This window comes from Oncorhynchus gorbuscha, linkage group LG18, assembly GCF_021184085.1.
Source record: "Oncorhynchus gorbuscha isolate QuinsamMale2020 ecotype Even-year linkage group LG18, OgorEven_v1.0, whole genome shotgun sequence".
In the NCBI taxonomy this organism is placed as follows: Eukaryota; Metazoa; Chordata; class Actinopteri; order Salmoniformes; family Salmonidae; genus Oncorhynchus; species Oncorhynchus gorbuscha.
This window is the reverse complement of record NC_060190.1, coordinates 60,673,445-60,700,552: the sequence shown is the minus strand read 5'-3', so window position 1 is coordinate 60,700,552 and position 27,108 is coordinate 60,673,445. Positions and strand designations below refer to the sequence as shown.

At 43.4% G+C, this 27,108-nt stretch overlaps 2 protein-coding genes across 4 annotated transcripts; one reads left to right on the top strand and one right to left on the bottom strand.

The window, feature by feature from the left end:
• Positions 1–1,763: 1,763 nt before the first annotated feature.
• Positions 1,764–9,064, bottom strand: LOC124003419 (protein FAM83D-like). Its single transcript, XM_046311671.1, has 4 exons — positions 6,958–9,064; positions 4,414–4,581; positions 4,135–4,259; positions 1,764–3,925 (listed from the first exon to the last, which is right to left on the bottom strand). The coding sequence occupies exons 1-4, from the start codon at positions 7,438–7,440 to the stop codon at positions 2,926–2,928; spliced, it is 1,776 nt and encodes a 591-aa protein (XP_046167627.1). The 5' UTR covers positions 7,441–9,064; the 3' UTR covers positions 1,764–2,925.
• LOC124003417 (zinc fingers and homeoboxes protein 3-like) lies at positions 9,006–26,915 on the top strand. Of its 3 annotated transcripts, none has more exons than XM_046311665.1 (3): positions 9,006–9,289; positions 21,917–24,891; positions 25,512–26,915. In XM_046311665.1, the coding sequence occupies exons 2-3, from the start codon at positions 22,127–22,129 to the stop codon at positions 25,543–25,545; spliced, it is 2,799 nt and encodes a 932-aa protein (XP_046167621.1). In that variant the 5' UTR covers positions 9,006–9,289; positions 21,917–22,126; the 3' UTR covers positions 25,546–26,915. The 3 variants fall into 3 exon arrangements, with proteins under 3 accessions (XP_046167621.1, XP_046167622.1, XP_046167623.1); XM_046311666.1 differs by lacking the exon at positions 9,006–9,289 and adding an exon at positions 11,354–12,117; XM_046311667.1 differs by lacking the exon at positions 9,006–9,289 and adding an exon at positions 12,169–12,290.
• The last annotated feature ends 193 nt before the right edge of the window (positions 26,916–27,108 follow it).

Here is a 27,108-nt window from a genome sequence, read left to right as displayed (position 1 = left end):
TGAGGGGCCCACGTGTTGAGGATCAGCGTGGCAGATGTGTTGTTACCTGCCCTTACCACCTATACACTAAATGATATACATTTAATTAATAGTGCTGAGTGTAGCAGGAAATGCACAGACAGGAGGTTGGTGGCACCTTAATTGGGGGGGGCGGGCTTATGGTAATGACTGGAGTGGAATTAGTTGAAAGTTATCAAATACAAACACATGGTTTCCAGGTGTTTGATTCCATTCCATTTGCTCCGTTCCGGCCATTATTATGTGCAGTTCTCCCCTCAGCAGCCTCCTGTGACACTCACTATTTACAAATGAGTGAAAAACCTAATAGAAAAATAAATAATGCAATATTATGGAACCCCTATAGATTCTTTCATTACAAACACACTTGTTGTCTTAGGCTGCGTTTATACAGGCAGTCCAATTCCGATATTTTTTCACTAATTGGTCTTTTGACCAATCAGATCAGCTCTGAAAATGAGCTAATGTGAAAAGACCTGATGGGATAAGACCTGATGGGATTGGTCAAGACTAATTAGTGGAAAAAATATCAGAATTGGGCTACCTTTGTAGAAACAGCCTTACAGCACTTAATTAGAATCTCATTTTACCTCACAACACAACCAGCACATTTACTCACAGATCAGTTCCCTTAGGTTGCACTACTAGAATACATGAATACAGTGGGTTCTAATATGCTGCCCTGTGGGGATATACAAGTCTGAAAGAGAGTTGTTAAAATGCCTGCCTTATTTTGGGAACATAAATTGAGCCTGCTGGCTTCTGATAACGTCATTAAAATAAAAAACATGTTTCTGTTAATGTATTTTTCATTGTTATTACTTCAATAATATGATCATATTTTATGGAGATTATAATGAGGCAGTGGCCCTAAAGTGATTATGTTAGCTACAGATCACACAATAATGAAGCACTACTACCTCTGGTCTTCAGCGGGGGTGTTATCATACTTCTAGGTAACCATCAAATATTTTCCTTTTGTAAAAGTTGAATGAACTATATCAAAAAATATTTACAAATAAATATTTTTTTTTATATAAATGTGGTATAGCAAGGGACATTCCAATCAATAAACTGGTTTATAGTGAAGTGATTCCTAACTTCAGACTTGGGACAAAGTTTAACCTATACTACCAGTCACCGTGTCCCTCCCCTCTGGGTTAATATTGCTCACAAAACTCAGAGTAACACATTTATGTGGGCATTTTTCAAAGGAGCCAAGACATTGGCTTGATCATCGAAGGACCTTTGTGCTCAGATGAGAGAAAAACAACATGTTCTTGCCAAACCCAGATGACGCTATGAACTATTGCAGCATAGTACAAGGCCTTACATATGTCATAGGAGATAACCAACACATACCGGAAATACATTAGTCTAATGCGTATATTGTTATTGTATTACTGCATTTGTGCTGCCGCTCAGCTTCCCTTGACATATTCTCTGAAAATATTGGCTAGATGAACGTCTACCACATGTAAAGCCAAGGCTACAGAGTGAAGAGAGATTATTTCCCTTGCAAAGTGGCCCACAAATACCCAGATGTTAAACTGAGACTCAAAAAATGATTGCCCTCAACATTATCATTCATATATAAAAAATAGATCTCCATAGTGATCACGTCTCATAATACAATGATCAGCATGTTTAAGCATTGGGCTTCAGGACACACCGTCACTGGTTCCAAGTACTCATTGTGAGGCTAGAGAGTGTACATGTAATAAAAAAGTGATAGATGAAAAAGATATGTAAAATACTCCTTTATTTTAAGCGTCAGCAATAAAGTACATACATTGATATAACACGTAACTGCTTTCTCAGTACTCAGATTTAGTTTGTTCGATTCTGGGTAAACTTTTAACATTGCTATACTAGAGACATGATAGATCAGAAGTATGGTATCTGAGAGATGATAGAGACTGGTTTTTACATCAGAAGTGAATGGTTATCTGTAGGAGTTAGATGGCTTTGGGAATGTGTAGGGGAGACGGGTGGAGAGCTTAGAACCTAACAATGTCACGGAGGGAAAGAGGGTGATGTATAATTATGTCGGGATATGTTCTTTTTAGCAATCGGGGATCCTCTGGGTGGAGAAGAGACACCGTCTGGTATCAATAACCATGACCGCCTTGGAGTTGGGGAGGAGTGAGGACTTTGGGGTAGAGGTCAGGTTAGATGAAGTAAGGAAGAACAGATATCACTAAAGTTCTGTCTAGCAAAAGAGATGCATTGGCTGTTCAGTTGCAAAGGAGACTCAGCCTAGGAGAAAGGGTTAAATATCCGTGCTTGTGTGAAGAGAGTTTTGGTCTGAATTACAGCTGTAACAACTCTTTGGGAAGAATTAAACTTGGTTAAGCTTCTCTAGTGTCCGTGAGTTATTTACTCAAAATTGGAACCTAACAAGTTAAACTGAATGTTAGAATGCTGTATAATAAAATGTTCATCAAATATAAATTTCTGAATTGTAATTACAGTATTTCTCAAATAAATCTTTGGACAATCTTATTGTTTCAATATATTTTTTTAAATCATCAAAACCATATATAGATTGTGTCTTACTGCACAATGTCTACACTTAAAAACATTACATTTTGTAGCAAAAATAGTCAAGGCAAATTACAGTATATCCATCGCCTGTCTACTGCCATTTGACGCCAGTTTCTAAAGTAGAAATGTTCAAACAGGGGTCAAAGAAAAGGAACAGATTCACAATAAAAATAGGAAGGCTACATCACAACACAGACACAGTGACACATACTTTCAAATTCTAAACTCTAAGGAAGACTAATTCTCAAATGTCATATTGCTCTTTAAACCCATTTGTTTCAAGTAGTGTATACCTACGAAACACAGAGCGGTTTCTACAACACCCTCCACCTTCAAGCCCCTGCAGCCCTGTAAGTCCTGTTAGTGTAAACATCTAGCCCTTGGCCATGTGCCCATGCCCACACTGTCCATCAGCAGGCCAGGGTTATGTCTCCGCTCTTTCTGGGCATTGCATGCTCTGTGCAGCCCGGGCCCCAGGGCCATGTTGGTGAGGTCCACCAGCTCACGGCGGTGGGACAGCATGGTCACCATGTGCTCCAGCTTGGAGCGGATGGTGGAGTAGTGATACTGACGCTCTTTGGTCAGCTTGCGGAAGCACTCCCTCAGGTTCCCATCAGGGGGTGCAGTACAGTGACGGATTGCAGGGCGACGGTCCACCCCACGGGGGGCGAGGTGCTGCCTGGGGGAGGTAGAGACAGAATCTGAGGAGGCGGCAGCTTCACTCTGAATGTTGTTGGTCTGAGTCGTGGTGCTGGTAATGGGAGTAAATGTAGCCTTGTTGGGTGAGAGGTGCTTAGTGTACTGAGTCAGATCAGTCTGCACTCCAAGGTCCACCGCAGGGCAGCTGGTCTGGGTGGAGACATGACAGCAGGTAGGGATGGAGGGTGTGACCTGCACATCCACTGCTAATGTGGCAGTGGTAGGGTCACCTGTGGGCAGGCACTGGGTGGCACTTCCAGCCAGGACCTCCTGCATGTGTCGCTGCTCCATCCAGTCTTCCCCTATAGTGGAGGAGGCCGACAAAGGGCTGCTCTTCCCAGTCATTTCTCTGGAGGGCGGCACTGCCACAGCCTGGGCCCGGCTGGGTGTGCTGGTCAGACAGACAGTTTTCCCCAACACTTCCAGACAGACAGGCTTGACTGGGGGCCTCTCTTTGCCCGGCTGAGGGGATGAGGTGACGGGGTGTTTGATGAGAAGGTGGTCGTAGAAGCCACTGTTTCGGGCACTGGCTGGGCCCCTGGTAATAACAGGCATGGACTGAGCGTACAGAATCCGGAACTCCTCATCAAAGTTCTCAGTGATCTGGCCAGACAACTCGATCATGTTGCTGCTGTTTAGTTTCCCATCAGTCCAATTGAACCTAAGAATGTAAGCAAAGGGCTTTACAGTTCTATACCCCATATCAGTCAAATAAGGATGGCAAAGTCACTCACAGCACCTAGGTTCATACAAGTTGAAAGTATTGAGTGTTTTATAGGCTTTTTGCTCGGGGGTCTTGTAAAAAAACTGGGACATTTTTCAATGCTATACTGCATATAATTATATGGTAGTAAAGCAAGAAGTCTTTACCTGTAGGAGCCTGTAGTCACTCTGTTCCCATCAATCAACATGAACCGTTCATGAACCTTCCCAGTAATCTTGGCCCCTGACCTCATGAAGTATGTACCACCAGTTATGGTCCGCACTCGCATTTGCTTTGTTGAGGAATGAAACAAAAACAGTATGAAATACAAGCCAGTCACAGGTCACTTATTAAATAGTAAATTATCATGCTTCTAAATCAGTAATAAAATATCAGCTTATCTGCGATAAGACATGAAACACAGGTGGAATCAAAACAACATATACCTTAAGATCGTCCAGGCGCACATTGATGTTGTTGCACATTTTGAGGAATGCCGGCACACAGGACCAGTCCAGCAGGATGTAGACTGGAACTCTGCGCTGTGTGCACGCCTCCTGGAGATCCTTAAAGATGTCCAGGTCTGTCAGAGAGTCTGTCACTATGGCGATCACCTGTAATGGTAAATCAAATCATTCCTTAGTCAAAGCACCATTGATATAGACCCAGTTTAAAATTTAAAAGAGGCTGCTCTTCTGTCTTACTATTTGTGAGGCGGGGTCACTCTAAATGGGCTCTTATGCATGCTTGTGCCCACAAACCAGGTCTTAATCAAACATTAAGAAGGAGAAAACACTAAGCGGCGCCTCTTTTGGCCACACTCTGTCGTGTATCTAGATGAGCCTCACTGCAGTCAACTGTGGTCTGCTGCCATGGCAATCATCTTTAACGCTTGGACTGCAAACAAATGTGTTTCTATGACATGGACAATCTGGACAATCAACAATAACTCAATAGTTTACAGATCAAGGGCCATTTGGGGCATTTCCTAAATTGTTATTCTGAAACTGATGCTGATCAACTATAAGGCCTGAAGCAGAGAGAGTAATTAAATTCACTGTAAATACAAAGATGTAACTCAACTCTGATTTCTCCCACTTAGCTGTAAACCTACCTACAGCTCACCTGCACAGAGGCAGATGACACACAAGGCTAAGCATTAAGAAAAGTGCACACCAACACTATTACATGTGAAAAGCATGTTCAGACACATTCATTAATGTACTATCACTGTAGGCGCTCCTCTGAACCAGACTTGGAGTTGAAGCTTTTCATCAATCTCGCCATTCTGGAATGCGAACTCATCAGGATGGTAAGGAAACTGCATTAAACTGACAGTTCCAAACACGTCCAGAAATGTGTTGAGTTTGAACATGTGACTAACAAGTGTCTTTCTTTCCTCTGACCTTTCAAGTATCTAGCACTATAAGAAAATGCAACAGTACTTTAAATATGACTATTGAGAAGAGCATCACAGTATAAAGGTTCATCCAGACCCCAGAAAGATTTAGTGCATTCGGAAAGTATTCAGACTGCTTACCCTTTTCCACATTTTGTTACATTACAGCCTTATTCTAAAATGGATTAAATATTTTCCCCCTCAATCTACAGACAATACCCCATAATGAGAAAGTGAAAAGACGGCCACTCTTCCTAGAGCTGGCCCCCCGGCCAAACTGAGCAATCGGGGGAGAAGGGCCTTGGTCAGGGAGGTGACCAAGAACCCGATGGTCACGCTAACAGAACCCTAGAGGTCCTCTGTTGAGATGGGAGAACCATATCTGTAGCACTCCACCAATCAGGCCTTTATGGTAGAGTGGCCAGATTGAAGTCACTCCTCAGTAAATGGCATATTACAACCCACTTGGAGTTAGCCAAAAGGCACCTAAAGGACTCTCAGACCATGAGAAACAATATTTTCTGGCCTGAACTATTTGGCCTGAATGCCAAGCGTCACATCTGGAAGAAACCTGCCACCATCCCTACGGTGCATCACGCTGTGGGGATGTTTTGTAACGGCAGGGTCTGGGAGACTAGTCAGGACGGAGGAAAAATTGAACGGAGCAAAATACAGACAGTACCTTGATGAAAACCTGCTCCAGAGTGCTCAGGACCTCAATTACCCTAAGCACACAGCCAAGACAAGGCAGGAGTGGCTTTGGGACAACTCTCTGAATGTCCTTGAGTGGCCCAAACTTGAACCTGATAAAACATCTCTGGAGACCTGAAAATAGCTGTGCAGCAACACCGCCCCATCCAACCTGACAGAGCTTGAGAGGATCTGCAGAGAAGAATGGGAGAAACTCCCCAAATACAAGTGTGCCAAGCGTCATACCCAACAAGACTCAATGCTGTAATCGCTGCAAAGGTGCTTCAACAAAGTACTGAGTAAAGGGTCTGAATACTTATGTAAATGTATTTTTTTTAAATACATTTCCAAAAATGTCTAAAAACCTTTTTTTGCTTTGTCATTATGGGGTATTGAGTGCAGATTGATTGGGGGGGCGACAATGACAATGTAATCGATTTTAGAATAAGGCCGTAATGTAAGAAAATGTGTAAAAAGTCAACGTCTGAATACATTCCGAATGCACTGTATATAGGCCTAGAATACCAGTCAGTTAGTGAGTGAGTGGATGGTCACGTTTGAGTAAACAGACACACCCAGGGTCAGGAGCCGATTGACTTATCTGACTCAAATCAAACAATCAATACGTGACTGGTATCGTTTGAATTTGACATCTGAGGTGTACAAAATTGAGTAAAATAGCTAAATGTTATTTTCCATTGGATATAGGCCTAGTCCTGAAACAATCTGTATAAATAAGGCCATCATTGTAAATAAGAATTTGTTCTTACCTGACTTGCCTAATTAAATAAAGGTTACATTTTAAAAAATGCAAACATTAAACACTGTAGTCTACAGAGCCGACTAAGCTCAACAATTGAGTTGATGTTACTGTGGTCACCATTTTAGTGTTTTGCATTACCTCCTTGGCACTTTGAATCATTCTTCTCGCAGCTTCCTTGCAACTATAGATGCATTCTCCATAACTGGGTTGGAAGTGGGCGACAGCACGAGTGACTCCTCGGTAAGAGCCCGATGTAAAGGCGGGCCAGCCGATTTCCAACAGCGGTGGCTCCACGTCCGAGACCTCGGGGAAGTAAGTGACCGAGGAGCAATCCATGGAGCTGCTTACCGACTGTTCAAAAATCACGTCCTCTGCGTGGAGGGACACACCGCGTGGAACCACCGCAGCACAGCCAATGCGTCTGATCTCGTCATCAGAGAGAAAGTTCGGTATTCTCTCTTTTCTTAGAAATCCCAAAAACGAATCAACTCCTCCTGAAATAAGTTCCTCTAACGCCAGTCGGTGCCTTTCGTTGTATAACTCCTTTACATTCAAATCATTTTCCTGTCTTCTTGACGGCCACCTTACAGGTGAATCTTCCAAACATTGCGATAGAGCCATAACGTTAAGTGAACTATTTAGAATAGACAGTAACCATTCAATTCAGTGTCCCTCGTGATATAATGTAGCCTAGCCAGAAGAAGCAAATTTGTATTTAGCAATTTATTCAGTTCCAGCCCATCCGTAGTCAGTATTGGCTACTCGAAAGTTAGGAACCAGAATCGTGCAGACAAGCCTGCGCTATACACCTGTCACTCCGCTATAAGCGCTCGCTCATTGGCCAGCAGTTTGAATTTGGAGGCAAACAAACCCTATCCAGTATCCACTCAAGTCACGACCTCAAATGCCCGGACTAGCCTACTGTAGAACGACAGTACATTTTGACACTACGAAAAATCACTGAAGGAGTAGGCTATATCATATGATTATAAAACTAAGCACAAGCCTAATTATCTGACTGGCGACATTTATGTCACTAATATTTAAAAGGAGACCACGTAATCATTAATCATGTGTGTTATCAAGTTATGTTAGTTGTGGTATCATGGTATAGATCATGTATGTGTAGTTTATGCCTAATAATTCAAACGTTTAAACAGTGTAGTTGGCAATAAAATTAATAATTAACCTTGCAATTAAAATGATGGACGCAATGTCCCAATGCCACATATTGGAACATTCTGTTTTTACCACAAGTCTATAACCAAGGAGTAAGACCATGTACATTTTTACAGACACGATGAAGGTTTGCGGTAGGCCTTTGGGTATAGGCCTGGTCTGAAGTAAGCTATATCATATGATGATAAAATAGCACGTCTAATTTGCTGATTTATCATGACATTGATTCCTAATATTTAAAAATAATACCAGCCCGGCATGATTTAAAGTGATTGATAAGGTCTATGTATTCCTGAATTGAATTCAAAAGATGAAACATGTTGGCAATCAAAATAATAATTATCATCTGGCAATGCAAATGATGGAGTCAATGTCCCCATATTGCCACTTATGGTGCCTTATTTTTACGCACACGTACTGTATAACCAACCAAGGAGTAAGAGCCTAGTCTTTGGTATACCTTATTTGTTTAATGGACCAGGGAAGCTAGCTAGCTATGACCTCAGATGAATTGTCCCTCGATGAATCTTGAGTCAGTAAAGCTGGAAAATGTAAATAGAAATAGGATATGGCGCGTCGGTGCGACATATTTGTGGCATGAGCTATCCACCCCTTTACGCGCACTATTCACTACGCTGAGCAGGCCTTTTTGATATTCAGGGACAATCTCACTCTCAACGTTCCTGTGGTTCGACAGACGAGGCGCCTTAACACACGTTAAATTGGCAAAACAGAGTTACCTCATTATTATGTAGCCTATTCATTAGGCTAGACTGCTTTCATTATGTGGCAGGTAAGACCTTTTCTGATAGGAAAGGACGTCAAAATTATTAAGCCACATCTTTGGCAAATTCTCAAATACACTTCAGTTTTCAACAGGCAGACATCAAAATTATGACCGACCGTGGTTCGTGTCCAACACTTTCGCTTCGTTAGAGCGTATCTCTATACATTCACCGTCCAACCCCCGCCCTTCTCCAAAATTTAGATGAAAGGGTTTAGGATGTTGGGTGACGCTCTGAATCACGTGTTCATAGGAAATACACTCCGTATCATTTTTGGCTACCTCGTCCTGCCGCCGACCACAGTTGTTTTCTGTCCATACAGTGTGCGAGGAGAGGTAATGTACCTTGCTGTGGTCACTGTCGGACGGGTTCACGCCAGTTTATCGGGTTCAACTGAGGAGAGGATCCACCCCCCTCCTCTCAAAGCGCAACGAACGGAGCTAATCTAATATTAATCATTTCTATATTAATGTCGTATTCCATTTTACCCCGGTCCAACTATCAAGGTAAGGACACTTTTCCGTGTAGCCTACAATAGAATAGCTCTAATTATTTTTGTTTAATCACAGATAGTTTACTCCAATTCTGGCTATTGAATTGTATCTGGTGCTGTAGTCTAGGCAGTATATATGAAGTCGCCAATATATAAAATGGCGACAGTAGGTGGGGGGTGCCGAGTTAGGATTTTTGGGAATATGTTTTATTCTAACGTTACAGTATGAGTTGAAGATAGTCGCAAATAGCCCAAACACCGAGCCAATGTTTGCCAACAGGCTACTGGAGTGAAAGGGTTAACTCGACTTTTTGTTACAGTTTCAAGAATGTAGTCTACTCAACGTTGTACTTGCCCTGTCGCACGCTACAATGTGACGTTTCTGATTAATTTATTGCACAACGCTGAATATTTCCCCAGCTTTTTGAGCGAGTCGGTGCTGACTATTTCAGTATCCAAGTTCTAAGGACTTTTTATATAACGAATACATAATCTTATTGGATGTGATGTCGGGTAGTCTAATTTAGACGACCAAAGACGTCCGGCTGGATTTACTACCCAAAATGTCTTCCTTTTTAAATCTATGAATTTTAAAGCGACGTTAATCCTTCCTTTCAATGAATCAGTTCAGTAGGCTAATGTATGATGTTTAATTGCAGACATTGTTGTTTTAGCCTATGTGTTGAACAATCTTGTTTTCCCACCTGTTACTGCCTTGCGTTGATGCTTAGAGCTCGACAATCAACTGCATTTTGGGAGCTGTCATCATGTTTTCGTCTGTCTTTTTTAATGTGTGTCAAACTGTCAGAATATTGCACACTGTAAACTTTTCCTCACGATTCCAATCTCACTAAAACAGACAAGACGGCGCACATTATTCATGTGTAAGCCAATTAATTGACCCTGTAAAATCACATTTTGTTGTTGTCTCTTAGCTGGCCATCATGCCTACACTTTCTACCTCTTGAATGAGCAACACAAAATATTCATCCGAAAACTATTGGTTTAAATATTCAACCTTCTAATCAGGGGAAATGTGTGAATGATTCATGCACATGCAATGAGCCAGGGGCATCATGCCCATTGGAACTGAAGGAGCATGTCATGTTACCAGTGGTATAGGAAATATCATTTAAGGTTATTAAACTAGAATGAATATGCAGACACCTAATTTGACCATTATTGCCCCCTCAAAATACATAGATGCATGAAGTTCGTAAAAGAGCCTCATTCTGCTCCTATGCTTGGCAGATGTCTCTCCTTACTGACTAATACAAAGCTAGACAAGCTAGCTCCCATAGCTTGGCTCCTCTAGGCTAGCTAGGTTCAGCCTAGTCCAGTGAGTGTGTCTGTGTAGAGGTTTGCACTCTTCTAGGTGGTTACACTGGGGGAATGTCAATTCCCTTTGTGGATCCCTGGGAATGTTCTTCCATCTCCCTTCTCGGAACTGTTCTAATGAGGCCAGGCATATTGCTTTTTATCCTGACTCCCTGCAATTAGGAACAGCTCACAGTTTTGGTTATGGCCATAACAGAGAGTGTTTGTATACACAGACACTGTGTAATGGGCAGAGAGTGCCCACCCCACTCTACAAAAAACATCCTTGTATGCCACTCCTTAGTTACTGTACGAATATACCCACTTGAGGATTAAATGTTCTGTCTATTGACACCAGTCAGATAGTATTTTTATGTCTTTGGCTTAGGTTTCACTGTGCCGTATAGTCATTGCCAGAGCACCCTCAAGGAGGTCATATGGTCGTGATTTGCCGTTTTAGCTGACATCGAGTGTATAACATTCCTCGAGTTCAGAGAGGAAAATCAGCTATCTAATGCCAACCAGATCTATTTCCCAGCAGTTCTGTACAAACAACCATATTCGTGATAACAGCATACTTCCCCCTCCTCACAAAAACAGTCCCATAATCATACTACTTAGAGAGCTTTGTTATGTTGGTCTGAAAGTCTATACCACTCTGTATGGGTTTGCTCTTATTCTCTCCTATTCATCGTATGGTATTGCTTTTGTCTTAGGAGTATCGAGGCACAAAGCGATCGAAAGCCTCCCTGAGACAGCATGTTTGCTCAGTTCCAACCAAAAGAAACTTCTCTGCACTCGTGGAAGAAAAAAACTGGGGGCTAGAGAGGAGAGAGCCCCTGCCACTTTCTCTGTCCCGTGCAAGAAAGGTTTGGTCAGCAGGAGCTGGCATTTGCCAAGCTCTGGTACTTACAAGAGGCTGTGATGTCAGCCATTTTAGGTTGGACAGTACAATGCGCGATACGCCGCCATTTTTCTTAGTTTTTCTTTTTATGTTGCCATATCAATGGCCTGGAGTCCAAGATACAGAACTGAAGGAGATATATTCATTTAAAAAAAACACAGAAATAGGTTCTCATTACTCAGGATTGTTTTTACACATTTTTGGTCTGTCATTCAGCCAGGCCATAGAGGAAGGCTTTGGTGAACAATATAAGATTGTGATGGATGACATGAAAATACATTTGAACAGAACAAGAGATGCTTTGGCAGTGTACATTATACTGTATTGCAATACCCCAGTCCTCAGACCTCTGTGCCAATTTTACAAGACGACACTGACAGGATGTCCTTTGCAATGTATATATCACACATTTGTCTTTTATGAAAGGACTGTCGTCACAAACACTTAATCAGTAGAGTGGACTGTGCAGTCGAGCAGGTATTTTTGTATTGTCGTTGTGAGAAGGTGTCTTTACCACTGGCCAACCCAACCACAATGGTCCGGAACAGCTAAGCCAAGACTGGCATTTTCAAAGATGGCACAGCAGGAGGATTAACTTTGTCCTTTGCCTGGCATAAAAGGTGGTCATTTATGTGTGTGCGTGTGTGCGTAAATGCGTCTGGTGGGTGTAGTCGAGAGACTCCTCTGTGTGTGGTGTGGTGGGCAAGGAGAAGAGAGGGGTTGCTATGGCAATGTTAACACATGAGTGGCACCGCCGACTGGTCTCCCAGCGGACCGGGCTGCAGTCATGGAGGTAAGGGGGGCAAGGAGGAGACGGTTGACAACACCTGCGTCTCTCAGCAGGCATTCACACGTTCACACACCCTTACTCATATACTGGTACACACATAAATACATAGAACAGACAAATACACACACACGCCCTGAAGACACAGTCAAACACAGAATTAAGGGGCATACAAACGACCAGATGCTGAAGACTGATACACTGGGTTAACCACTTGCATCCTTGGCTGAAGGTGTGACAGTGGAGCTTACAACTCTGTAGTTAATGTGGATATTATGGACATACAAACATTAACCCATTAGAATACACTTAAATGATGATGTGCAAACTAAGTCGCAGCCATTCAGTCAAACACACATTACTAGACACAGAAATCATAATAGACACAGCAGACATGCAGGATATTGAACAATGGCAAGTTGACGGACAGTCGTCTAAATAAGGATCACGTTTCTCTTATAAATGAGACGCCATTGTTCCCAACATCTTCCTTGTTCAGGGAAGTAATTGCTATCTGTTTCTGACTTATATTTGGATGTCCAGTAGATCCACTCACATGACTTTAATCTATTTAATGAACATTTGGCAGAAGATGTACTCCTAAACAGATTTTTCCTATTGTTTAGGTGTGTCTATCAGGAACTGTTTTGTCTGTCCCACACCCACTTATGCCAGGCACAGTTTCTGTTGATTTTCAACTCAAAACCCGTGAAGCAAGCTGAGGCTGTCAGACTTTCAAGACAGCTGTGGATCACTGAAATGCTAATATATGGAAAACAAATGTTGTCATAAAACAGCCAAGATTTCTCATCAGCCCTTGTGTGACTGCAGCACCACACACTGTTTACTGGCAGTTGAGTTTAAAGAGAAATATCTTTGAAAGCTTTGGTGTAAAACGATGTTGAAGAGAACAGGCAAGAAGGGTGTGTGTTGTGTGCGTGTATTGGAGGAAGTGGAATACTAAAACACTTTCTCTGTCATAATCACCCAGCTGTCTGTCTGGGTCTGCTTTCCCTATGTCGTTCTTCTCTGTCCCCTCACTCCTCAGTCATGTGACCAGCGACATGGCATTGCAAATACCAATCCGTTTGCAAATGTCAACAGTGCGAGTGCCTATGGGCTATTTTATTGAATTTGTACCACTTTTACACCCCTTCAGATATGAAGCCACATTTTTTCTTAACATTTTATTCTAAAAAGCCAAACATGAAGTAGTCTCTTGAAATGAAATCATGCTGGCTGAGTTGAGCACACAAGGTAATACGAGGACTTTGCTTGTGAAGAGTGAGAGGAGGTGTTCTAAGAGCTTGTCTGAGAGCTCTGTCACTTTGCTTCAGTTTAGATCAGTACTCACCAGAGATGAAACTCTTTTAATCTCAGCCATAGAGCCAGTGCCAGTATCGGGACATATGACACACCAGGAGACGGTGCTCGTCTGAGTCGTCTCCTTCAGCGCTGAAACACGAGGCCCCTCTTTTCAGAGTGCACCATTCATTGGCTCCAGTCCCTGTCTGGGAAGCCCTTGTCTTGTGTCTGATCGCACGTCTTGCTCGCTAGATAATGCACCCCATTCTTTTGAAAGGTGACCTGGTTCTTTATGTACCCTTGCTCAACTTTTGGCCTGTCTTTGGTTTGTCATGCAGGAAATTTGATGTTTTAGGAGGAGAGATACCAGGGCAACGGCTGTCTTGCCACTAGAATATTGCTCAGCACAAACTCCTGTCCTGGACCACATCCACACAGGCTACATCAAATAACTTATTAGTGCTCAGATAACATTATTTTCCATCACATGGTCTTTTTTTAAATGGCATGGCCTTTGTATTTTTTTACCCCTTTTTCTCCCCAATTTCGTGGTATCCAATTAGTAGTTACAGTCTTGTCTCATTGCTGCAACTCCCGTACAGACTCGGGAGAGGCGAAGGTCGAGAGCCGTGTGTCCTCCGAAACCCAACCCAACCAAGCCTCAATGCTTCTTGACACAATGCCCATTTAACCCGGAAGCCAGCCATACCAATGTGTCGGAGGAAACACCGTACACCTGGCGACAGTGTCAGCGTGCACTGTGCCCGGCCCGTCACAGGAGTCGCTAGTGCACGATGGGACAAGGACATCACTGCCGGCCAAACCCTCCACTAACCCAGACAACGCTGGGCCAGTTGTGCGCCGTCCCATGGATCTCCCAGTCGCGGTCGGCTGTGACAGCCTGGAATCGAACCCAGAATCTTTAGTGGCGCAGTAGTCTAAGGCTGTGCCACTATAGATTCAGGGAAGCCCATCAAGTCGGAAAATCTAGCATCTTTCTAGACCTCGGATTTTCTGACCTGAAGATCACTGAGATCATGATTCAACCTTGTTTTTTTCTAAAGTTCCCAGTTGTCTTGATAGCACCATTCGTCACTTGCATCATCATCATGATGTAGCTAGTCTGATGGTGCTTTCAAGACAACTGGGAACTTGGAAAAGAACAAGGTCAAATCATGACCTCAGTGATCTTCAAGTCGGAAAGCAAGAGCTCTAGAAAGATGCCTGAGTTTCCGACTTGGAATTCCGAGTTCCAAGTCGGAGATATCCGGGTTCCCAGTTGTTTTGAACGCAGCATCAGTACCATTCTCTTTTGGTTTGGTTATACCGGTCTTTTTAGCTAACATTCCACTCCTTGCCACTCTTGTCATTTGCTTTCTGCAATCTCAACGTTCAATATAGAGCCGGATTTATGGCACAGTTGCTGATTGGTAGTTGGAAACAACATTAATATTTTCCATTACAACGTAATGGAACATGTGGGGCTTGCAAATGTTGCGCAATATATAGTTTGAATTTTAAGAACAACAATAAACAATACCGTTACGACCTGCTGCAGTCAATGCAAGATCATGTTGTTCATAGTGGCTAGAGAAGACTCCGTAATGAGAGAGAATTATTTGTCATTAAGTGATGGAGTCTAGACAGGTTACTTCAGGATACTTTTTGAATGGAATTGGCGAACTCACACGTCCTAAAAGTCTAGATGATAAAAGCATACTACACTGAGCACTCGTGCTTGGCTGCCATTTTGGGACAGTATCAACAGTAGACTAATGAAAAACACACCAAAACATTGTTTTTAGTGGATTTTTCCTTTAACTACGGTATCATAACCAGTAACTTAACTTCATCTGCTGCCCATCCACTGTCCACACTATACTAAAACCATAGCATCACATTTAATTAGATGAGCACGAGAAGACCAGACTCTTGCATGAGAGCTATAGCCTTAGTCTCAATGGAATGCACTCACTAAACCTGCTGTCAGGGGTTAATTGTGTGCTGTATAACGACCTCTCCGCTGGCTAAACATACAGCAAATGCCCACGTCTGTATGCAGCAAACCGGGATTACTGCATAAGAGGCTGGTGACCTATTTTTTTGTGGTGTTTTTTTTGTTGTTGTTGAAAGGGAGCCGTCATTAGAAATAAAAAGAGGCAGTTACAAAAAGGACGTCACAGCCCATCTGGGATCAGCATGTATTGTGGGCAGTCATTTGGGATTTTAAATTCTGGAACAGGTTCATTTTTTAATTTACTGACCAGCAAGCCATGGTGAATGCATACAAGTGACTCCATTCAATTTCACTGGCTGAAGACATATCGTTTTGTTTCAGGAGTGTAGCCATGTTCAAGAGAATGCGGATGACTGTAAATCATTTGACTTAAGATTTCAATAATGTAATAGTGTGCTCATTCTGCATACTGAGCAGTGGGCTCCATTGTAATATATAAAGTAATATCACTCCTTGTAATAAATACTTTTAAGTACTGAGAGCGGCACTGATGAGGATGATGATGAACATTCGCTAAAGAGAGCTTACACATGTCTATCTACCAAAGCATCATGATATCTCTGAGAACTAGATGAATCAAGAGCAGTTTTCAACACCACATCACACATCAACAAATTCACAGCAAGAGAGGCAGAGAGAGGGAGAGACATAAACACATATAGAGAGAGAGAAAAAATATGTGTGGGGAGGGTAGGGTTCACCAAGAGTGCAGTGAGTAAGAGAAGCCGATTCGTGTTCTCACTTTCTGATTCTGTTTTTGTGCTCAGAATGTTGTTACATATGATAGAGTGCTCAGAGAAACAATCATTATGAGATATTTAGCTACATAACTGTAGAAACAGAATAAGCGGAAATCACTGACCTGTGTCCTGAAGCGGTTTCAAACTGCATTAAGGGGTGTGTGTGCATATGTGAAATTTTAAGCAATTGTGAGGAACGCCATGCGTGAGTGTTTTAAAGTACAAAGGGGGTATTCATGGATGGATAGGCATCATGCACCCCAAAAATCTGACGGGGCACAAAGTACGTGAGGATGGCTGGGGGTTGGTCTGGAAGGGGTATAGGCCCCCGATCCGGATGTTGGAGAATTTAACATTTTTCAAACACCTGAAATAGCTTTTTCCTGCAATCTAGAGCCATAATCATTATGCTTAATTCCTTGCATTATTGAGCTGTCTGTATCCTCCCGACTGGTGGTTCGTACATTTAAACCGTATATCACCATTCTCCCCACTGTGTATATATACACAGTGGGGAGAACAAGTATTTGATACACTGCCGATTTTGCAGGTTTTCCTACTTACAAAGCATGTAGACGTCTGTAATTTTTATCATAGGTACACTTCAACTTTGAGACGCGGAAAAAAATCCAGTAAATCACATTGTATGATTTTTAAGTAATGAATTAGCATTTTATTGCATGCAATAAGTATTTGATACATCAGAAAAGCAGAACTTAATATTTGGTATAGAAATATTTGTTTTGCAATTACAGAGATCATACGTTTCCTGTAGTTCTTGACCAGGTTTGCACACACTGCAGCAGGGATTTTGGCCCACTCCTCTATACAGACCTTCTACAGATCCTTCAGGTTTCGGGGCTGTCACTGGGCAATATGGAATTTCAGCTCCCTCCAAAGATTTTCTATTGGGTTTAGGTCTGGAGACAGGCTAGGCCACTCCAGGACCTTGAGATGCTTCTTACGGAGCCACTCCATAGTTGCCCTGGCTTCAGCCACGATCCATCTTCAATGCTCTTACTGAGGGAAGGAGGTTGTTGGCCAAGATCTCGCGAAACATGACCCCATCCATCCTCCCCTCAGTACGGTGCAGTCGTCCTGTCCCCTTTGTAGAAAAGCATCCCCAAATAATGATGTTTCCACCTCCATGCTTCACGGTTGGGATGGTGTTCTTGGGGTTGTATTCATCCCTCTTCTTCCTCCAAACACGGTGAGTAGAGTTTAGACCAAAAATATCTATTTTTGTCTCATCAGACCACATGACCTTCTCCCATTCCTCCTCTGGATCATCCAGATGGTCATTGGCAAACTTCAGACTAGCCTGGACATGCACTGGCTTGAGCAGGGGGACCTTGCGTGCGCTGCAGGATTTTAATCCATGACGGCGTAGTGTGTTACTAATGGTTTTCTTTGAGACTGTGGTCCCAGCTCTCTTCAGGTCATTGACCAGGTCCGGCCGTGTAGTTCTGGGCTGATCTCTCACCTTCCTCATGATCATTAATGCCCCACGAGGTGAGATCTTGCATGGAGCCCCAGACCATTTTATAACAATTGTGCCAACAGCTGTTGCCTTCTCACCAAGCTGCTTGTCTATTGTCCTGTAGCCCATCCCAGCCTTAGGCAGGTCTACAATTTTATCGCTGATGTCCTTACATAGTTGTCTGGTCTTGGCCATTGTGGAGAGGTTGGAGTCTGTTTGATTGAGTGTGTGGACAGGTGTGTTTTATACAGGTAACGAGTTCAAACAGGTGCAGTTAATACAGGTAATGAGTGGAGAACAGGAGGGATTCTTAAAGAAAAACTAAGGTCTCTGAGAGCCAGAATTCTTACTGGTTGGTAGGTGATCAAATACTTATTGCATGCAATAAAATGCTAATGAATTACTTAAAAATCATACTGTCTCTCACAGTTGAAGTGTACCTATGATAAAAATTACAGACCTATACATGCTTTCTAAGTAGGGAAACCTGCAAAATCAGTAGTGTATCAAATACTTGTTCTCCCCACTGTATATATGCTTCTATGCATCTCAGCAAAAATCTGGGTAAAAGATTGATAAACATATTCATTACATTTAGTTATTGCTTGCTTTTCTCAAGTCTACCAACCTTGCAGCAGGCATGCCAGCTACGGTAGTTGGACAAGCTAGCTACTCTAACTTGATTGATAGCCTGAAATGGCTTCTTGGCAGGTAGTTATGAGGTTGGCAACCTATCTGAGCTAGCTAAAGCTAACTTCATAAAATTGCTAGGTGGCTACCCCAACCATGATCACCCTAGAAATATCAGACTGTAGGGACCATGGCACTAAATCAAATCAAATGTATTTATATAGCCCTTCTTACATCAGCTGATATATCAAAGTGCTGTACAGAAACCCAGCCTAAAACCCAAAACAGCAAGCGATGCAGGTGTAGAAGCATGGTGGCTAGGAAAAACTCCCTAGAAAGGCCAAAACCTAGGAAGAAACCTAGAGAGGAACCAGGCTATGAGGGGTGGCCAGTCCTCTTCTGGCTGTGCCGGGTGGGGATTATAACAGAACATGGCCAAGATGTTCAAATGTTCATAAATGACCAGCATGGTCAAATAATAATAATCACAGTAGTTGTCGAGGGTGCAACAAGTCAGCACCTCAAGAGTAAATGTCAGTTGGCTTTTCATAGCCGATCATTGAGAGTATCTCTACCGCTCCTGCTGTCTCTAGAGAGTTGAAAACAGCAGGTCTGGGACAGGTAGCATGTCCGGTGAACAGGTCAGGGTTTCATAGCCGCAGGCAGAACAGTTGAAACTGGAGCAGCAGCACGGCCAGGTGGACTGCGGACAGCAAGGAGTCATCATGCCAGGTAGTCCTGAGGCATGGTCCTAGGGCTCAGGTACTCTGAGTGAGAGAAAGAAAGAATTAGAGAATTAGAGAGAGCATGCTTAAATTCACACAGGACAAGACAGGATAAATACTCCAGATATAACAGACTGACCCTAGCCCCCCGACATATAAACTACTGCAGTATAAATACTGGAGGCTGAGACAGGAGGGGTCAGGAGACACTGTGGCCCCATCCGATGATACCCCCGGACAGGGCCAAACAGGCAGGATATAACCCCACCCACTTTGCCAAAGCACAGCCGCCACACCACTAGAGGGATATCTTCAACCACCAACTTACCATCCTGAGACAAGGCCGAGTATAGCCCACAAAGATCTCCGCCACGGCACAACCCAAGGGGGGGGGGGGGGACCACGTCAGTGACTCAACCCACTCAAGTGACGCACCCCTCCTAGAGACGGCATAAAAGAGCACCAGTAAGCCAGTGACTCAGCCCCTGTAATAGGGTTAGAGGCAGAGAATCCCAGTGGAGAGAGGGGAACCGGCCAGGCAGAGACAGCAAGGGCGGTTCGTTGCTCCAGAGCCTTTCCGTTCACCTTCACAATCCTGGGCCAGACTACACTCTATCATATGACCCACTGAAGAGATGAGTCTTCAGTAAAGACTTAAAGGTTGAGACCGAGTTTGTAGGCAGGACATTCCATAAAAATGGAGCTCTATAGGAGAAACCCCTACCTTCAGCTGTTTGCTTAGAAATTGTAGGGACAATTAGGAGGCCTGCGTCTTGTGACCGTAGCGTACATATAATGCTTTGTAGGTTAACAGTAAAACCTTGAAATCAGCCCTTGCCTTAACAGGAAGCCAGTGTAGGGAGGCTAGCACTGGAGTAATATGATCACATTTTGGGATTCTAGTTAGGATTCTAGCAGCCTTATTTAGCACTAACTGAAGTTTATTTGGTGCTTTATCTGGGTAGCCAGAAAGTAGAGCATTGCAGTAGTCTAACCTAGAAGTTACAAAAGCCTCGATTAATTTTCCTGCATCATTTTTGGACAGAAAGTTTCAGACTTTTGCAATGTTATGTAGATGGAAAAAAGCTGTCCTTGAAACAGTCTTGTTATGTTCGTCAAAAGAGAGATCAGGGTCCAGAGTAACGCCGAAGTCCTTCACAGTTTTATTTGAGACAACTGTACAACCATCAAGATTAATTGTCTGATTCAACAGAAGATCTCTTTGTTTCTTGGGATCTAGAACAAGCATCTCTGTTTTGTCCGAGTTTAAAAGTAGAAAGTTTGCAGCCATCCACTTCCTTATGTCTGAAACACAGGCTTCTAACGAGGGCAATTTTGGGGCTTCACCTTGTTTCATTGAAATGTACAGCTGTGTGTCATCCGCATAGCAGTGAAAGTTAACATTATGTTTTCGAATGACATCCCCAAGAGGTAAAATATATAGTGAAAACAATAGTGGTCCTAAAACGGAACCTTGAGGAACACCGAAATTTACAGTTGATTTGTCAGAGGACAAACCATTCACAGAGACAAATTGATATCTTTCTGACAGATAAGATCTAAACCAGGCCAGAACTTGTCCGTGTAGACAATTTTGGGTTCCCAATCTCTCCAAAAGAATGTGGTGATCGATGCTATCAAAAGCAGCACTAAGGTCTAGGAGCACGAGGACAGATGCAGAGCCTCGGTCTGACACCAAATAAAGGTCATTTACTACCTTCACAAGTGCAGTCTCAGTGCTATAATGGGGTCTAAAACCAGACTGAAACATTTCGTATACATTGTTTGTCTTCAGGAAGGCAGTGAGTTGCTGCGCAACAGCTTTTTCTAAAAATTCTAGAGAGGAATGGAAGATTCAATATAGGCCGATTAGTTTTTAATATTTTATGGGTCAAGGTTTGGCTTTTTCAAGAGCGGCTTTATTACTGCCACTTTTAGTGAGTTTGGTACACATCCAGTGGATAGAGAGACGTTTATTATGTTCAACATAGGAGGGCCAAGCACAGGAAGCAGCTCTTGCAGTAGTTTCGTTGGAATCGGGTCCAGTATGCAGCTTGAAGGTTTAGAGGCCATGATTACTTTCATCATTGTGTCAAGAGATATAGTACTAAAACACTTGAGTGTCTCTCTTGATCCTAGGTCCTGGCAGAGTTGTGCAGACTCAGGCCAACTGAGCTTTGGAGGAATACACAGATTTAAAGAGGAGTCTGTAATTTGCTTTCGAATGATCATGATCTTTTCTTCAAAGAAGTTCATGAATGTATTACTGCTGAAGTGAAAGCCATCCTCTCTTGGGGAATGCACTAGGTATTACAGAGAGAGAGATTTTTTTAAAATAAATAAATAATTTCTTAAACCGGACAGATCTGGGGGTGCACATGCCCCTGTGTCCCCTATGGGTATGAAGCCTCTGCATGGATGTGTGTGTGTGCCAACACTCATACCAAACGTCTTAAATATGTGAACAGTGGCTCAAATGTGAACAGTGGCTCTCGTCCAAGGTTGGCAGAAGAGTTTGGCATTACTATGAGGCACATGATCAGGATGATCATTAGACACTCGCTGATGGTATGGGTAGGGGGTTAAGGACCCATATAGAAGGATAGGATACAACCATCGTTTTTTTACTGACAGTGTAAAAATAACTAAATAGCTAATAACCAATTGTGTGTGGTGTTATTCTTATAAGGAATGATTTACCTTATCACATATTTGTTCTGTTTTCTCTCCTATAGGTTCCCAGTGAACTGCTAAAACAGTCTAACCCTAACTCATCGTGTGAGAGGAGCCCCAGAAGCTGAGGGCAAACATGAAGCAACACTGTGAAGTCATCGCGGCTGGCCCATGACACTTAAACTCTCAGCCTTATCCACAAACCACTCGCCCTCCGTTACCATACGGGACAACCAGTCAGTCACCCATCATCTGCACACAGCTACATTACAATGGCCAGCAAAAGGAAGTCAACAGTGCCCTGTATGATCACATCCAAAAGCAAACACATGCGTGAGGAGATCATACTTGGCTGCCTTCCTGAGCTCCTACCCACAATCCCAGAGGACAGCATCCTCAGTATATCTGGAGAAGACAGAGGCCATTTCTCCCATGATTCCTCCAGATCTGAAAGGGGTGACAAATGGCAGAAAGGTAGCACATACAGCTGCACACCCTGCCGCTTTGAGTCCAGAGAGCTGAACTACTTTTTGGACCACCTGCACAACTGCCACATAGACTTCAGGGCCCAACCCTGCTTCTCCTGCCTGAACTGTGGCGTGTCAGTGGTCAGGTTTGAGGCCCTGGCCCTGCACAATGCTAAAGCACACCCTGGGGTGTCAGGGGGCTCTGTCTCCGCTTCCCTGCATGTCAGTAAGAGAGATGGTGCGACCACCGTAGAGCAGAGTCTGTTCACCACCAATGGGGAGGACTCGAGCGATACTGCAATCTTTCTCACTAAAACACCTATAGTGAGGGTGATGAAGGCCAAGGGAGAACACAAGAAGATTGTGGTTTCCCACACGGTGGAGGTGCAGAGGATAGACACTGGGAAGAAAATGGAGCGGACAGACCCCACCATGTTGATGAATATGCCTGAACTACAAAATGGGTCTCTCAGTGGGACCGGTGGTGCTGCTATGTTGAGAAACCCTGTCACTCATGTGATAACAACAACAGTGCCCAATCAAACCTATCACCAGCACAGCTCTCCCACCTTCTCCTCCATCTCAGATTCCAGCAAAAACCTTCCAAAGGTGATGATTCCCCTGAGCAGCATCCCCACTTATGATGCTGCCATGGACACCAGCAGCTTTCTCAAGACTTCCTTTGGTAAGTTCCCCTACCCGACCAAAGCTGAGCTCTGCTACCTGACTGTGGTCTCTGATTGGCCAGAGGAGCAGATCAAACTGTGGTTCACTGCCCAGAGACTCAAACAGGGGATCAGCTGGTCCCCCGAGGAGATAGAGGAGGCCAGGAGGAAGATGTTCAACACGGTCTTCCAAGGAGCAGCACCCCAAAAACAGCCCCCCAAGCAACGGCACACAAATCATATTGTGACCCATCACACTGTCCATGCCCGGCCTGCTCCAGTGGGCCCCAGCCACCAGGCTGCCAAGGTGACCCATGGCAGTGTAGTGAGCAGGCATACTGGAGTCATATCCACTTCGGCTAGCATGTCAGCCGCTGGTCACCCGGTCACCACTAAGGTCTCTTATGCTACCCCAACCATGATCCCCCCAAAATATCAGACTGTAGTCAGCAGAACAACACAGGTAGTGGCCAGGAACACTATCCCCACTACTGTGGCCAGCCAGGAGTCTGACAAGACTGTTGCTCTGAGGCTGGGAAACAGTTGTGTCATTAGCACCAGCTGCAGAAGCAGCCGTAACAGTACTAGTTGCAGTAGTAGCAGCAGTAACAGTAGTAGTTGCAGTAGTAGCAGCAGCATCAGTAGTAACTCCTCCATCAGTAGTAACGACAGGGACCATGGCACTAGGAAACCAATGAACAACATCAGTTCCAGCAACAGCATTGTCAGTTGCTCCTCCAACATTGGCAATAAAGATGACTGGAGCACTGACAGCCATGACAAACCAAACAATCAAAGCAGAAGACATATTAGCATTGCATCTTTCTTGGAAGGCTTCAGCAACAGCAGCAACAAAGGTAAAGTGATCATGAGTAACACCAGCAAATCTAACGTTATCGCCTATAACATTCATAGCAATGGAAACACAGCTAACCAGGATCAGTACACATCAACAAAGAGCGATGATGACAGTAACAACAACAATATCCACAAGTCCAAAAATGGCAGTTTTAGCAGTGGCTACTCCAGCACTAGAAATAATGACAGTGTCAACAACCTGAACCTTGCCAGCAAAGCCCAAAACGAAAACACCAGCATCAGTGTCATTACCAAAAGCAGCAGTATCAGCAACAGCATATCCATCATTAAGGATGGCAAATGCATCAAGGAGGTTCCTATGAAAGCTTTTTCAGTCCTGCGGCAGCTTATCAAAGAGGAAGACCATTTTGGGGACGACAGAACCTGCCCTGAACTAAAAATTGACCCCATCAAGATCAACCTGCAGAGGCTCATGGTGAGCGATCCAGCTGCCAAACCTGGTTCAGAGGCCTTCCCTCCAGAGCTCAAGTCTGAGACACATGTCTCAGACCGGTCACACCCATCCAAGAAAAGCCCCCAGCAGGTGCACCTTTTGAGGCAGGCATTCACCAGCACACTGTGGCCCAGCAGCCAGCAGTATGAGGAGCTGAGTATCATGACGGGCCTGCCAAATCCAGAGGTGGTCCGCTGGTTCAGCGACAGCCGCTACATCCACCAGAACGGCCAGCTGAAATGGCTGGAGGGCTACCAGTGCCCACCAGTAGAGGGAGAGGAAGGAAAGGGCCACAGAGACTCTGAAGCAGGGGCACTGATCAATCCCCAGGAGGTTAATAGGAAACTAGTGGAACTGGAGGTGAACAAGCAGCTTGATGAAGGACCTAAGGAGCTCCACTCGGGGCAGCTGGGATTCTGGTGGGGCGCAGACACACAGAGGCCACTGCTGAGTGCAACAGAGCCAGAGGAGACTGGGGAGAGAGGGAGAGCTGTGGAGACAGAAGAACTACATGGTCACTGGGCAGAGAGGGAGGAAGACCACCCTCAGCTGGTTAGCAGTCAGGCCTTTGGGGAGAAGCAGGCGGAGGCCAGGTGAGTTCTATCAGTTACCGTTGTCTAATGAAAATGACTCAATCCATACCTTCATGGAATGTACTGTATATGTTAGGTCAGTTGTTTACTTGTCAGGCTCTTTGAGACTGATGATGATGATTTTTCAAAGGTTAATATTGCTCCTTGGCCATAACAGAATGTCAAACACTATACTGTTGATTTCTACAGTAGCTATATATTGTTCTGAAACTGGATATGGTTTATTTAGGGCTTTGTAAACTGAAAATTAAGTTTGTAGTTGTTACTGTGATTTCTGAAGAAGCAAAAAAACCCGGGGAGGGAGTGTGGGTACTCATACAGAGTGGCTTTCACAGACAATCAAAGGTCTGTGTATTAGGTCTGTGTATTTTTAGAAGAGTTGGAGTCTGGGCCATTGAATTATAGATTAAGAGAGAGTGCTAATATATGTGAATAAATCATGAAAATGGTCTTTTATGAGTTGGCTGTTACATAACATAGTCTCTGATTTCCAACCACCTGTTGACGGTGCTGATTCTAAAGACACTTAATATGACGTGTATTCATGGGAAATGTAATTTAATCAGAACAATATTGTACTAATACATGTGTGCACGCGTGTTGTGTGCACGTGTTTTCAGGGATCGTCTGAGGATAGAGCTGCTTGAAGTCTGATGGAGTGGCCCAAACGTACTAGAGGTACAGGATGGGTTGGCTGTCCGGCTTTACAGATGGCCATGGTCTGGTGTGTTCATTATGACAGCAGATGTGATTGTTGCTGGACCGTTGGACTGTAACTGTGAATACCCCCCCCCCTTATACCATCACTTCCTGCCATCCTCTAAAGAAATAACTTCTCACCATTGAGTCCTGTGATGTTCAAGCCTTTCTTCATGCTTCTTTGTGGTCATGTGGTGAATAGGATGATGTATGTAGAGGGCAGTAAGACATGAGACAGAAAGGAGGCGCACACTGACTGGACAACTGACTTGAGGGAAGATGGGAGAGGGATGTACAGTATATGATTCAAACTGCACTATAGAGGGTTTTTGTTTACTGGACAAAATGACAAGTGTCTAGGAGATGTTATTGTTGGCTTTGTGATATTTTTTACTTTTTTTTAGCAACCTGTACTTCACTGTCTTGAATTTTACTTTTCTCTGTAAAACATTTTTTTCCCTATTCCTACTCTTCTTCTATAGTCACTGTAAGTCCAGAAGCAATTGAGCCTTTAGTTTTATTTAGCTCTGTATAAATGTTGGTGATCACTTAACAGTTCAGCTATACGCAACAGACAATACAATGGACTAGCAGACAGCAATGCTAAAACCACACTGCCCCAGCGTAAAGATATTGGCAGAGCGCTAACAGAATCAATACTGCCCTGGCTTCATCTGCAAACCCAAACATAAAAGAAGCCTGTCATGCAAACGTTGCCTTACTCAGTCTGTCCATGCATTTATGACTGGTCTGCCCATCACTTATAGCTTTCCAGCTGCTGTGATGTTGAGATCAAAACAAGGTGCCAGTGCATTAGTCACTCATGTGATGGTCTACATCTATGAATAAAAAAAATATGCTGCTTCTGTATTCTTGGAAAAGCTTAACATTCAGCTGTAATAATATCAAATATCATTACTGGCAAATGTTATAAAATAAAGGTAAATTTGATCAAATTACCCTGGAGGACACAGAGGTAGGTATTGTGCTAGCTAGAGAGCCAAATGAAGAGATCTTTTCACTCTACTGAATTTTCATACAAACGTAGTCACTACATAAATCCTACAAAGCTGCATCTCTAATAAGCTGCTAAATAAGCGAAGAACGGTGCTATACCATCCAAATTGGAGGCGATCTCCTACCAGCAGTGTATGCACTTGTGAATGTTACCAATTTATTTTGGTTAGAAAAATAATGAAAACAAATCTGGACTTACGGTGTTATGATCACTTTAACTTTTATGAAATAGTTTGATCAAAAAGCACTGTTGTATCATCCTTTCTACACTTTGAATCTTTACTGAATAAATACTCACTGAGAAACTGTTTACTTGTTTTTTATTGCCACATTAAAAGCTATCACACCTGTAGAATGATTATAGTACATGACATTTGCTAATGGATATTTATATGGGTGTATTAATTTACATAAATTGCATTGAAGAATTGACAAAGAATTGGCAGGTTATTTTATAAACACAGGTAGTGCCATCTACTGGTAGAGGACAAGTTGATGCAC

What these genes read in the sequence shown, in the direction of transcription:
- LOC124003419 (XM_046311671.1), bottom strand. Translation starts at nt 7,440, where the DNA reads ATGGCTCTATCGCAATGTTTGGAAGATTCACCTGTAAGGTGGCCGTCA. An exon ending in TGCGCCTGGACGATCTTAAG is followed by an intron (nt 4,260 to 4,413) that starts GTATATGTTGTT and finishes TCCTCAACAAAG; the next exon opens with CAAATGCGAGTGCGGACCAT. An exon ending in GTGACTACAGGCTCCTACAG is followed by an intron (nt 3,926 to 4,134) that starts GTAAAGACTTCT and finishes TTACATTCTTAG; the next exon opens with GTTCAATTGGACTGATGGGA.
- LOC124003417 (XM_046311665.1), top strand. Translation starts at nt 22,127, where the DNA reads ATGGCCAGCAAAAGGAAGTCAACAGTGCCCTGTATGATCACATCCAAA. An exon ending in GAGAAGCAGGCGGAGGCCAG is followed by an intron (nt 24,892 to 25,511) that starts GTGAGTTCTATC and finishes ACGTGTTTTCAG; the next exon opens with GGATCGTCTGAGGATAGAGC.